Raw genomic sequence first — 14,830 nt, 5'->3', positions numbered from 1 at the left:
CTTGACTGCATTTTCTAAACATCTGTTCACAACCCGAGAAGTCAAAATCTTGTGTCAATGTTTTTGTTTCCACGGTTACACCCCCCTCTTCCCCCACCAAGATGGACGACATCAATTTACACTACAGGTTCCTGAACTGGAGGCGTAGGATCAGAGAAATCAGGGAAGTGCGTGCTGTGCGTTATCAGGAGCGCTACAAACGCATGCTGAAGGATGGAGACACTCTGAGGTAGGTCTGACAAGTGGCCTGAACCTGTATATGCTGTCTAATTTTTGTTATTAAAGATCAACAGTGAAATTGCCACGTTCAAGATCTGTATATGTAATTTAATTACCAATGTTTTGGGCTCATTAGTCTCTTTTGTAATTACATGAAGCATATGGAGGATCAGTGTGTGTGTGGCTTGTTTTGTATTAATGTGTTACTAAAATGATAGTGCTTCATAAAAGAATTGTATTTGTTTATCTATTTATCATAGTAATTCAGTCCTTTCAATCCTCCTCTGATTTTTGTGTTTTGTCATGTTTGTCAGTCTGTGCCTTTAGCATTTATTTAAGGATTTTGAATGTCAGTGTCATCTGTCACTCTTTGTTTTTAAATGCCACAGTCAGAACTAGCCCCAGTGCTTATGTTTCTCTGGAAATGCTGGGGTTTGTCAGCGAGGTGGACTTGGGACTGAAAAGCATCATGTGTGCGTGCATTCGAGCCATCAGCTTCTACCAAAAACGCAAACAAGACTGCCTCTCTCAACCTCACTGATTGAAACAATTATAATCCCAGGGAACGTTATGGGCTGCTTGTTTTTTGGTCAGCAAAAGATGAAAGCACATTTGACGTATTGGAAAAAGCATCAGTCTTTGTGCAATATGGTGTTAGAATTGCACAAAACATTAAATGTTCTATTTTTTTGCACTCCTCTGATATTTGAGTCCTCTGATGAGGATTCACTGTCTCTGTCATATTGAATTACAAATGACTTGTATGTACAGTTGCAGGAATGCTTGTGATCCTTTTAGAATTATAATTAAATGCAGTTTAATCTAACAAACATAACATTTTACAGTGCATTATCTTTTTTGAACAAAAAGTTTAAAAGATCAAGCTCACGGTTGTATAAAACATGAATTTCTAGCATAATGACCAGTTGAAAAGAGGCTGTGCTGCCATATTAAAAAATTAAATTACCTGCAGTTTTGATTGCCTGCTGTCCACAGAGGAATTCTGTGCAGCATGGCCTGGTCAAAAGAAAAAAGGCCTTGAGAAGAAAAGTCTTTGAAAACGTTACAAAGTGTTTCTAAAAAATTGAGCCTTCACCAGTCAGCTGTCAGACAAATGTTTTACAAATGGAACAAATTCAGAAACCACTTAAAATCCTTCAACAACTGACGAATAGCCATCAAATGCCAAAGGATTCCAGGCATCTCTTACACCTTATAACATCTGTGTCCATGAGTCTGGCATAAGGAAAACACTGAACAATAGTGATGTTCATGGGAGGTTACCAGGGAGGAAATTTGTGCTTCCCATAAAAAAAATTGCTACTCATTTAAGTCAGCTAAAGACTGCTTAGATGTAGGACCTGATTGATATTAAACCTCTGTAGCAGATGTGGATACAGATTTCAAGGGGCTAAACATTCTGATAACTGATAATATTGGTCAGAATAATTTTAAATGGTCAGCGCTCACATTTTTAAAAACTCAAGTTAACGACAAAACTTAGTTTTATATAAATATTGCAGTGTTGGGCATGGAGCAGAATTATTTGTGTTTTTGGTTTCTGTTAATTTTCCCTTTTTTGTAAGTTTTTAGAAAAAGGTAGTTTTATGTCTTTATTTCATTTACTTTTACCATCTGTCTCACTCTCTTAGTGAATGCACTGTGTAGTTTTCTTTACCATTAGCTTGTGAATTTATAGCCAGCCGTCAACATCAATGTATGTAATCAAAAATTTTTTCTGTAATTTTCTCCATTTTAATGTTTTGTGTTGTACAGTTGAGGTAGGACAGTACATATTGGCTTGATTTTAGCCACAGAGAATGCAAGTAAACGCTTCTTTGAGTGTCCCCATACTTCTTTTTCACAGGCTATGATACCTTTTTATTGACATTTTAATTCACATCGGATTAATATAACCATTTCTACGACTTAATTTAAACGGCGCCACAGTTTTTACTGATTTGGAAGCACACAGTGTGTAAAAATAACTGACATGATGAATTCGCATGGGACTAAAATCACTGAAAAACACTGGTAAAAATAACATCCCCCAACCTTTCGATGTTATACTAATCCCATTCAAAAAATGACATAGGCCTAAAACTTAAAAGAGGTTCACAGGCTTATTCTAACAACGCAGCAGGTCAGGTTATATTTAAGTGGCGATAGAGACAGCTTTGTGACTCTTAAAAACAACATATTCTGGAATTAGATGATGCTATGTAAGTATGTGAGAAACACTGATGCATTTTTAATATGAGGGTGGTAATTCCTCCCAAACCTGACTGAATTCATGTTAGGTTGTTAGAGGATGATCATTGTAGAAACACGGACTGTTGTCAATCTTACTGGCTATTTCTTTGACAGGATATAAGTACCTATAGCAACAGTGCTTTATATTAAGAGTTTCTAAATGAGTTTCTTTCTACTTCCCTGCTGTAGTTACCAAGGGAACTCTGATGAGGTTGGCTGCTATGTGGCTTCACGGCCCTTGTCAAAGGGAAACTGCTACTTTGAGGTAGGTGGCACGTCAGGATTGAGAGACAATGCCAATGCAGATGTTAAATTAATTAATGGTGTTATTCTGTTGCTTTGCTGCTTTTGTTGAGAAATTCAGTGACAGTACTGTGCTGAAATCAACTTGCAGTAGCCTCTGTAAGGTTTTTTTTTTGGGGGGGCTACTTTCTACACTTGGTTTATTTTCAAGATTGATTCCAGGTTCCTTTTATGCAAAACCAAAACCCCTGTTTTGACAGCAGTGCAAACAAATTATGATATTTCCAGATGGAAACAGATTTGAAATGAAAATTGAGCTTGTAAATCACATAATAATGAATATCCTGCCACAAGCTTTTTTATCCTTTCTGAAAATTGTTTTCCCTTGTCTTCATGTAAAAAGAGTCTAGATATCTTCCGTTAGAGTCATGGAACACAGGCCACAGGTTTTTCTGTAAACTTTAAAACGTGGTTCGGCAGGACACATCATCAGAACACCAACTAAATAAGCCATAGTCACACACTCTCCTGTCCACTATGTGCTGTTTGCTCAGAGTTGCTTTAGGCTGCCATAAAACAAAACATCATCACAGTACTTGAAGACGCTTTCATGACACATATTACAATATTTCGTTTTTCAGAGATTTGAATACCATTTGGTATGGCCAAATTTCAATAGCAAAACAGTAGTGCCATATTTTAAAAAGGCTGTGAAAAACTCTTGAGTACAAAAGTTTTTTTTTTGTTTTTTTTTGTTTTTTAAATTTTATTTAGTCTTTTTAAAAGCAAAAGGAGGGAAAAACAAACAAAAGGTAAAAATAAATTGTTAAACAAGATTGTTATAATGGCCTGACATCCAGTCAACTACTTGTTACCATGCAGTTTATAAAGTTACTATGCATTGGTTGTTGTTGTTATTTTTTTTACTACAGCTGTTCTTAGAGGTCAACTGAGCACAAATCAGAAAACTATACTTTAGTCTTTACTTGTTTTATTTATCTCATGTTTACTTTCTCATAAATTGGACTAAATCTTTACCAAAGAAAAAAACGTGGAGTGTATGTTACATAGGAAGATATTTCAATGAGAAGCTTTTGTTGAAGTGTAGAAGACCAAGACAGTCAGGTACAGATTTGTTTTAGTCTGAAATTTATGTAGAACATGTTGATTTCTGTGGAGTGTCTGCCTTTTGACCTTGTTATGTTAAGCAGCTGAATTTTCACAAATTAGGCAAAATACTTAAAAATAACTGTAAGGGACATTGGTTTCTGAACATTTTCAGTCACCTTTTTTCCACTTCTCTTGAGTTTTCTTGTCTGAGACAATGTTTAAAAACCTCCAGCAGTGGTGCTGTGCCACACACAAACTGCCATGCTCCTGCCATGTCATTGTCACTGCTGACTTGAGAATGGTCCACCACTCATATAATATCTCATCAGCAGCAATCCTGCGGTATAAGAAATGTGTGGGTGGGGTAATAATTAAAATGTTGAAGTGGATTTATTGAGATTGTCTTGTTTTGTCAGCTTACAGTTTAACAAAATGAGATGGATTTAACATTAATCTATTATTCAGATATATCAAATATTTCATTTTTGACTAAAGCTTACAAAGTACAACAGTAAAATTAGTCATATGAAACATGACTGCTATTAAAAATGTTAAATGTTGGTTGGATAGACACTGGCACAGAATACGAAATCTTGGCATAAATAACAGAAATAGGAGACAAAGTGACCTGACACCAAATGAGTTTTTTTGGTCAAATACAAAAAAATCTTTACTGTACCTTTTAGGCCTTTGGACAAGTAGGTTAATGATGCATGCAGTTGTGCAGTGCTCCAGAAGTACTGACACCCATAAAAAATACTCATGCTCATATGTATTGGGACATCCAAGCAAGGGCTTGAAAAACAACTAAGTTCAGTTTTTGCAACTCTCCAGAACATATTGACGAGCTGAGGAAGGTGTACAAGCTTTACCTGTCCTGAAACATTTGCCATAAAATACAGTTTGGGAGAAAGAAGATCCAAGTGATTTAATACGGGAAAGTCTGTGAGTTTGGGCTGTAAATTAGGTTTTGGGAGAGGGCATGCAGGGTGTGATTTATGGATCTGGGCTGAGGCCGTCTGGATGAGAGGCAGCTGCTGCCGGGCTGTGGGCTGCTGGCAGCACAGCCTGGTTTGATGGACTTCCTCTCCTGGGCATTGGACCTGGAAAGTAACACCCTGTCCATTATCCTGCTGTGCTGTACATACATGTGGCCCAGCGCTCAGCCCCACTCAACTCAGTTCATATACTGTCTGTCAGAAGTTTTCAAAAATTGTGATAAATGAGCGTGCTTGCTATAACTTAACAGCATTTGATGTTAAATAGTAACCAGGTTAATTCTGAGAAAAACTATATCGGCATGTGCACATGCAAAAAAAAAAAAAATCATAAAAATCTCACTTAGCAGCTGTAACTGCTCAACTGCTCAGTAATGCTTGTTTGTATTATTGAATTAAATATTTCATTTAGATTTAGGACATTTAGTGTCTGCTACATTGTAATTCTAGTAATATTATTATTTTAATTAGTAATGGATTGAAATTAAAATGACCAAAACCAAATACACTAGGACACACTAGGCTGAAAACCGAAACTACAAATGGGAAAAAAGTGAAAATAGATAAAAACTGTTAAACCTACTAAAATTATTACAGTATGTAGGCTATATTATATGCCTACAAAATCCTGTGTCCTCGACCAAAAACAGTTGGTCATCCAAGGGAGTTAATTCCATTATTTCTTAAATTATACTTAGCGCATTGACACTGTTGTTTGTAACTTTTTCATCATTTAAAACTAATTACAAATAGTGTTGGCATACTAGCTGGGACTTTTCTTTCTTCTGTCTGTTGTTTGCTGTACACTATGTATTAATCTGGATGTCTTGTTTTCTTTTATCAAACCTCAGGTGGAGAAGTTCTTTGGTATTGTATCCACTATTAACACTTACTGTGAACAGAAATTATTAATGCCTTGTCTAATATCCTTGTCTAATGTACCGGGAAATAGTTGTACGTGGCCAATGCTTTCATGCATCCTTTTGCTCCCACTTAAAGTGTTTGAACTTGTCTTCTCTGATCACGTTACCTGAGGACGTTGTGCGTCAGTTACCTGAAGACGTTGTGCTGTACTGTATGTCTGTATGCCTCTGGTGGCCACTCGTCACAAATACTGTCACAGATAACGGTACTGATATTTATATATGCTGTAGGGGTGTCATGGTATGCATGTTAATATTCTTTTTTTGATATGGGGGTTGCGAGATGATTCATGCTATTAAATACATGATTTTATAGTTCTGTTTAACACAATCCATGATTTTTTTTAAAATCATAACAACAACGATAGCAACAACAACAAAAAAAAAAGAGAAAAAGAGATACTTTGTACTATCAGTTTGATTAGCCTACCTTGTATGGTTAGAAAGGGGGAGAAAGCAATCTTCCGTTTGAGTACAATAATTGATTGAACATTTACAGTGTGCAAACATTGCTCAACACTAGTAACAAATACCTGTGCTAATACCTCAAATATGCTGACTCGTTTGTGAAGACCTCACTCAAATGTTTCAGTTACCAGAGCATGGAGAAAACACAAGTTGCAGGAGCTTCTTCTCTCTAGGCATCCGCTTTTTGTATCGGTTCTGAACCGGCAAAACAAATAACTCGCTCCATAGGGATATTCGTAGCTTTCGATTTGCGCTGTTACTCTGTTGTAGAGAGTCTTGGACTTCACAGTGTGCTAGAAGTGATTGAACCACATTAGAAAATCCCCTTTCACTCATTTCAGCCAGAAAATAAGAGCCACACTTTTTATAGAAACACAAGATCCAATTGAAAGTTAACTTGTAGTGCTCAGTTTATTAATTTATGGTCTACACATTTTTGGTTTATTTTTATTATTATGATACACATTTTCTTGAACATAAATCTTGAACTTTTGTTTATGTTGTTGTTATTATTATTATTGTTATTATTATTTTTAAATTTTATGTCTTTTAAGAAAATGACTTGCACTTGTTATTCATTAATCTGTCATTGTTGTCTTATGGGGACAACAGTGGGAATTACAAAAAATGTTTTGAAAATTACAAAAAGTGAATAAATAAATGTAAAGTTATTTTAGCATTTGTTTTCTAGTATTGTAATGCAAAAATGACAATACGTGTCATATTGTGAAATTTGTGTATTGTTAGACCCCCAGTATGCGATATTTTGTTTCTCAGTATAAACCTGGTAAGACTGCAGTATGGTAACAATCCGTCAAAGCAAATATTGCAAACCAATATAATATTACAAAAGTTACAAAAAACTGACGAAGAGAAAGGCAAAGCTACGTGTCCTTAAATTTTTGACAGACGTGTAGTTATTGTCTTTTAGATATGCTGCATCACTTGATTTTCATCGTCGGATTACGGATGTACTGTATTTGCAGTATAGCTAGCAGTGTCTGGCTATTTTAAATGGTGTTACAGAACGCCCCAGAAGGGGAGAATCACACACAAGCCTTCATGCATGCTTCTTGAAGACATTCGGTCCTCAGAAACGAGTTTGACATTTTCAGCCATGACTTGAGTGGGATTGATTCTTCTGGGTGATGTAGGACATCTGATTGTGACGCACGTTTCTGAGAGAATCCCCTGGATCACGGGAGTGTGATTCCCGTAAAGGTCATGTGCCTAGCGGAATATGCGTCAGCGGCACGCTCAAGTTTCCTCGTTACACTTTCACAGGAGTTTCATTTCACCTCCTTTGGCCCCCAGGCAGCAGCCTGATCGCCCAAAACCCCTGCACATACGCTGCTGAACCTTTAGCTCTTTAAGCTCTTCCTCTTGTTTAAACAACCTCATTCACTCAAAGAAAAAAACCTCCACAGTGATCTAAAGCCGTCTGCTTTTTCAGGGAGCGTGTGTGTGAATCAATTTTGTCCTTAGTCAAGTGGAAATTTTCTCTATTAGCCTAATTGATTATTTTCTCTGGAAGTGTGGGACGGAATTCTTAGCTGCCGAGTTCACGGCAGGGTTCCCTTTTGAGGAATGGCATGTCTTCAGTGTTCATGGCACATTAAATTCACAGTAGGATGCTTGTAGAATGAACAGCAAACATTAATATTTAGGAAATGCTTTTAGGATTTACTGTAGCTTCGTAAAGCTTGGAGAGCAAATCCTCGAAAGAGTCAACAGGCGAGGGGTGGGAGGTGATGGGTGGACTTGGCTTTAAACCTGCAGGAACCTGAGGAGACTCTCTCAGGCTATGAATAAGCTTTGGCTCTGTGTGTAGGGTTTAGTTTGTAGAGCAGGAAGATGTGGATAGCCAACAGCTGTACACCAGCCATTCTACTGGAGATGGATACAAACATTAAGCCACGTGGACCAGAATCTTACCTGCTTTTCTGCTGTGGTCAAATGTCCTCATAAGCCATGAATTTCATGTTATTCTGATCTTTGTAAAGATCATTAATTAAGTATTGCATGGGAGGATGTTGTTAAATTAATCAAGAAGATTACTCAGAGAAGGATAAGAGTCTAATTAGGGTTAGTGATTGTGATTAGTGTCAATAGTCTCCAGTTGTTAGAGATCAAGAAGAAGAAGTTCAGAAGCAAGTTGAGTTGCGATTGTATGGTGCTCCTACTATGCACCTTGGTAGGGCGTGGTCGGGCGTATTGCACTGTTGTGATGTTTTGCATACAGGCAGTTAAGCAGTAGCTGGGAGGTCACATTCTTAATTGCAGGTTACTTGCCATGACTTCTTCCTCTGACTCAGTAGACCTGAGGTCTGTTATTCCTGGCAACCTTTCCCTCAAATGTACACAGCTGCTGGCGCTTTCTTAGATACCCCACCCATTCCCCCCTTGTCGTGTTAAAGTCATGTCAATAATATTGCTTATTAAGTCTCAAATTGAGGTCATGAGCGCTAGTGCTAATAATCTCCATCCAGTGGGTGTTAAGGTCATTTTCCAATTATTTTGGTAACATTCAATCACAATTTTGAATTTGTGACTTAAGTTGTTGAGCAGAGCCAACAGTCAAAAGGCAGCATTACCCAGCACAAAAAAATACATGAACAATTTTGCATGAATGGGCTGAAGTGTGTTTGCGGTCCTACAGGTGACCATAATGGACACGGGAGTCAGGGGGACGATTGCTGTGGGCTTGGTACCTCAGTACTACAAGCTTGACCATCAGCCTGGCTGGCTACCTCACTCCATAGCTTACCATGCTGACGACGGGAAGTAAGTTATACAAAACTTGCCATTTAGATTACCATTTAGAATTTTTGAAAGTGTTCAGTCAGTTTTTGGTTTTCTTTTCTTCCCTTAAATGATTAACCAGGTAGATAATAAGTAGTATAGGTAAATGTGAACGTCTTATATAAGTGCTTTTGGCTTTTACACCCTGTAATTTGATGGTGTTTTTGTTCTGCTGTTTTTCTGTTAATGAGAAACACTTCCTGCTTTCTCAGCCCCCACCTTCCAAATGAACAGCTAATCAGATGTTAGTGCTGAAGGTCTGCTGACTCTGTCTTTGCTGTCTTTTTCAGACTGTATAACGGCAACCCAGTTGGCCAGCAGTTTGGCCCCAAGTGTAACCGTGGTGATCGAATAGGCTGTGGAATCTATGCAGACACTTTTGATGCTGGACTAACAACTGTGTTTTTCACCAAGAACGGCAAAGAGGTGAGTCACTCTTGCTCACCACAAACATCTTCCATTTCTGAAACTGTTGTATGACAGATATATGTACATGAATGTAAACTGTGTCCACAGATAATTCTTATTAGCTGGCTGTCAGTTCACCTCAGCACAACACAGTAGTCATGTTGTTCTCGAACTATTTGTTCTTTTAGATGAGGGCTTCCTGGCTTTATTTTTCTTGTTCAGTGTTTCCTGTATGTGGCCTTCTTTGAAAAGGAACTTCACAGAAATGAACAGTAACTTCAAATGAATGAGGTTACGGCAGACTGTGAAGAAGTTATTTGGCGCTGGCATTTGTCCCATGTTGATATTCTCCCTGTGATGTAACAAACAAGCTATGCCGTTGTGCATTGTGGGTAAATGCTTGCTGTGAGAAAGTTCATAAACACTTCACTAATGTGATTGCAAATGTTTACATGCCATTAAATTCACTCAACCAATGGTGAGCTTCCATGCTGAAGCCATTTAATAAACCCATGCTTTCCATCGGGCAAGTTCAAGGCCGACAGAAATGTAGGCCTCATTTCACAGCAAGTTCTTCTACGGCCTACTTTCACATGACCAAGTGATCCGTAACTTGTAAATAACGGCCCTGTTATGACTTTTCGTTCTCCTTGATCATTAGAGTATTAATGACCTGCAAACAATTACAATGCACACATAGTTAACACAAGCAACGATGAAGTAAGCAACAGATTTTTGTTTGTTTTTCAATAGTTCATCTTTTTAGTGCAAATATTCTCTGCTTACTCAAAACCTGTGTGTGTGTGTGTGTGCGGTGGGGGGTGGTTGGTGCAGGTCGGCTCTGTGGTGGTGCCAGTTGCTCCGGATGGACTCTTCCCCGCTATCGGGATGCACTCTTTGGGGGAGGAGGTGCGGCTAGACCTTCAGGCTGAGTGGGGCAGAGAGGAAGAAGACAGTGTGATGATGGTTGACAGCCATGAGGACGAGTGGGGCCGTCTCTATGATGTCAGAGTCAGCGGAACGGTAAGGCAACAGCGCCATTCTCTAGTTCCCTAAAAGTGCAAGGTGTACTTGGGTTGATGGGTTTCTTAGGATGAAAAAATAACAAAAACGTTGCATTGTTCTCTTTCCAAAAAATAAATGATGATTAATAGTTAATCGTGATTTAATGATTATCAATTCAAATATATTACTGAAGTTACACAGGAAATGTTGCTATTGCCGAATTTGATCCTCCCGATTTTGAAAGAGTGGTCTTGCAATACTGTGATTAAGGCTGCGTCTCAAATATGTGAATTATTTACTGGCCCCAGGATAGTGAGTTAGTGTTTTACCAAACCAGAGTGAATTATGAAAGAACTGGGCCTGAGATTTCTTCTTGGCTGCCTGTGCACACATAGTTTACAGCATCTCCACTCTTGCGAAAAGCACCTGGAGGGCTAGTATTACAGAGGAAGGCGCGCTGTGCTTGGCATGTGTGTTTTTTCGCACAAGATTCCTTTATGACAAAATGGAAGAGAATTGTGTGTGACAGTGGCGACAATATTCACCCATAATTCTCCAGAGTAAGTGCGGCAGGCAACATGCAGTTGTGCTTAGATGGTTCATTTAGCCCAACTTTAGCTCACAGATGTGTTTCTAGAAAGACAGGCTCTGCTCGCTCTTATTCAAGATTCAAGAGTTTCATGTCCTGAGACCACATCACTTGCCAGAGGCCTATGGAGAATGAGGTGTTATGGTGGTTGGAGGGAGGGCCATTGAGTGCGAGGTGTTCAGAGTCCCAGTGGCCTGGGGGAAGAAACTGTTTCGTAATCTTGTGGTCATTGATTTCACACTCCTATATCGTCTACCAGATAGGAGAAGTGTGAAGAGATTGTGCTGGGGGTGAGTTTTGTCCTTGATGATCTTTTGGCCCCTTCTAAGGACCCTGGAATGGGAAATGTCCTGTAGTGGTGAGAGCGCCATTCCTGAGATTGCCTGGGTTGTCCTGACCACCCATTGTAAATACTGTATGCCCAGTCCTCTTTTCTTGTCTGAGTGACATTACGAACCAATAGAATAAGACCAGTTTTGTAAATGAGAGGTAGATGAGGAACATTTCTGCAAAGGTTAAAGAATCTCTATATATTACAAAAGTTCTAAACCAATCAAAGGTTTTTCCTAAAACTGTACATCCAAGCTAATAATTGTTTAGGAATTTTTAAGAGTAAAAAGTTGAATTCAATGTGTTAGAAACATAGTTTTAGACCTAGTTGGTCTTTTTCTCCTTGTATAAATCCGGTCCTAGGATTTGTAACCTGGGGCCTTAAATGCATTCTGGCTTTGACCTGCCATTGAGAGGGAGAGAGAGGCCTTTACCTGCATGCCTCAGTGTAGTTAACACTTCTACCCAGAGATGATAAAGGCATGTTTTGACAGGCATTGAGAGTTTGGGCACAGAAAATAGAGGACCGACTGTCCTGAAGTTCATTTTTCACACTAGTCACTATTGAGTAGAATAATAACAAAAGCGTTTTGTTTGAAGGGTGGTCTGACAGTGTTGATCCAACAGTCAGTGTTATCATAGTTATAAACAGGTTATTTATAGTGGATAAGTCGCATCATGCTGGTTTGACAGTGATCTCTGACTGAGTTCTCAGCCTGTAATGCTGGCCCATGATCAGTTATTGTGTCCTGACCAGAGTCATTTATACATCTATATACTCATGCAGTAAAGCCTAATTTGCAAGGCTGGGTACTGGTTGAATTGTTTTCAACGGCTAACTTAAATTTCACTAAAATGCTGATTTCTATTATGTATCTTCTTTACAAGAGACTTGTAATTTGTTAGTATGATAGAGCATAACATCTATATCTGTGCTTTTAAATATGGTGGCAGGATGACTCCCTCTGGTACAAGCTCTGACTGGGTGTTTTAGACGTTTGTCATTTTTATTTGTCGGTTTAAATAATCATCATCATCATCATCTTTAACTGCTTAATCCAGATAGAGTCATGGTAGCAGTTGGGAGAACAGAGAATTCCAGGCGACCCTGGCCCCCGCAACATCCTCCAGCTCATTCCGGGGGACCCCGAGCCGCTCCCAGGCCAACTTAGAGATATAATCCCTCCAGTGGATCCTAGGACCACCCCAGGGTCTCGTCCTAGTAGGCCATGCCTGGTAAACCCCTGTCCAGGGAGCATCCTGATCGAACACCCGAACCACCTCACCTGGCTCCTCTTAATGTGGAGGAGTAGCGACTCTACTCCGGGCTCCTCCCAGATAACCGAGCTCCTCACTCTGTCAAGTAGAATGTAGCCTGCCACCCTGCGAAGAAAACTAATTTCGGCTGCTTGTACTTGTGATCTCATTCTTTCGGTCATTGGCCACAGCTCATGACCATAAGTGAGGGCTGGGATGTAGACAGTAAGTGCATTATTGCTGCTGCCTGTCCCAGCTTGCGGCCGATCTCACGATCCCGCCTCCCATCACTCGTGAACAAGACCCCGAGATACTTAAACTCCTCCACCGGTGGCAGGTCCTTTCCCCTTACCTGGAGTGGACATGCCATCCTTTACCGGGCTAGGACCATGGACTTGGAGGTGCTGCTCCACATACCAACCGCTTCACACTCCGTTCCAGTGAGCTCTGGAGGCATCCATGCGATCCAGCCAAAAGGACAACATCATCCGCAAATAGCAGAGACGCCACTCTCCTTCCCTTCAGACCTCGGCTTCACCTTGATGAACAGGAGTGAAGACAAGGCACAAACTTGGTGGAGTCCAGCACTCACACTGAACGAGCTTGACGTAATGCCGAATATACAAACACAACTCTCACTCTGGTAGTACAGAGATTGAATGGCCTGGAGTAGCGGCCCCGGCACCCCACAGTCCCGAAGGACCTCCCACAGGATATCTTGGGGAACACCACCCCGGTCTGCCATTCCAAGGGTACTGTTCCCGAGGTCCATGCAACATTGCAGAGGCGTGTCAGCCACGACAGCCCCACAGCATCCAGAGCCTTAAGCATTTCCGGACGAATTTCATCCACCCCTGGTGCCTTGCCACTGAGGAACTTGCCAACTACCTCAGTGACCTCCACCAGGAAAATGGAGTCTGACATGCCAGAAACCTCTGGCCATGACACCTGTGAGGGAGGCATGTCTTTCGGGTTAAGGAGTTCCTCAAAGTGCTCCTTCCACCGACCAGCAATATTCTCATTTGAAGTCAGAGTTTCTCCACCCCCACTGAGTACAGCTTGGGTGAAGCCACCCCGACCACTCCTGAGTTGTCAGATGGTTGTCCAGAACCTCCTTGAAGCCAACCGAAAGTCTTGTTCTATGGCCTCGCCGAACTCCTCCCATGACCTGGATTTTGCTTCAGCCACTGTTTAAAGAGCAGCTTCACCCTAAGACCTTTTTTTCATTAACAGCTGAAATGCATTGCTTTGTGATAATAAAATGTACCAGACTTGCTTGAAATGTGAACACATCTTTCAAAACTGTAAAAATAACATTTTTTATCTTGGCCAGTTCCATCTCTGCAGCGTCCCTCTGGGTCAACTCTGCTATAGGCACGGATGTTGTGTCTTCGTACCAGAGTACGATGACATGTCACATTGTGCAAATTAGTCAACCAATTTGCATACTCAACTCGTGACGTCTGCTTGTTACTATGTCAGCATTTCGTCTGTACAGCTTTTCTTGAACTTATTTCTTTGTTTTATCGAATATGGAACTTGCTGAACAGATAATTAGATGGAAGCTGTTAGTGTTTAAGGGAGTGTTCTACCATTCTAATGTCTCTCCTGCTCACTGTTAATAATATTCTGGCACTACGTTAACTCTTCAGCGGTTTGAGTCAGTGACTCATACTATTAAGGCCCAAGACACATTATCTGATCAGAAACATTTCCCCCATCGAAGACAGGGATCGTAGTGGAGAACAATCTTCAGCCTTGGAAGACCTCTCGGGTGCAAAGGTACTATTTGATTCTGTCACTCTCCATATTTTCTGGTCGCTAACCTCAGTGCCCCTCCCAGTGGGCCCCTCCCATTTTTGAGCATTTTTTCAAAGATGAGCTAGGGATAGAGTTAGCTGAAAATAGTGAGTTGTAGTTACTCTTTAAATAATATCCAATAGGATTGTTACACATCAAAGAGGCTATTGTTAAGGGTGGAATACTGTAGTAATTGATTACAGCTGATTTAGCTGGATGACATGCGTATGCTAGGCAAACAGGCAAAGATGTTTCAGCTCTGTGGAGTCTAGGAGACAGTTCTGGTTGGACTTTAAGTCTCCATAGCCAACAGATGGGCAAACTTTCTTTAATAACTGTACGATGCAGCATCTCTTTTCTGGTGTATCAACTTTGGTGCAGTAATGTTTTCATAGAGGACGGCTTATGTTTGGTGAACAGTACAG

The 14,830-nt window shown here is 40.1% G+C and overlaps 1 protein-coding gene across 1 annotated transcript in view; it reads left to right on the top strand.

The window, feature by feature from the left end:
- Positions 1-14,830, top strand: part of spryd3 (SPRY domain containing 3) — a 48,408-nt gene that overhangs the window by 1,216 nt on the left and 32,362 nt on the right. Inside the window, exons 2-6 of the mRNA XM_036592071.1 lie at positions 102-229; positions 2,662-2,737; positions 8,874-8,998; positions 9,307-9,442; positions 10,259-10,447. Coding sequence (XP_036447964.1) covers positions 102-229; positions 2,662-2,737; positions 8,874-8,998; positions 9,307-9,442; positions 10,259-10,447 — 654 coding nt within the window. The remainder of the gene's footprint in view (positions 1-101; positions 230-2,661; positions 2,738-8,873; positions 8,999-9,306; positions 9,443-10,258; positions 10,448-14,830) is intronic.

This window comes from Colossoma macropomum, unplaced genomic scaffold (assembly GCF_904425465.1).
Source record: "Colossoma macropomum unplaced genomic scaffold, Colossoma_macropomum, whole genome shotgun sequence".
Taxonomy (NCBI): Eukaryota; Metazoa; Chordata; class Actinopteri; order Characiformes; family Serrasalmidae; genus Colossoma; species Colossoma macropomum.
The sequence above is the reverse complement of the archived record's forward strand: the minus strand, read 5'-3'. Positions and strand labels throughout refer to the sequence as shown.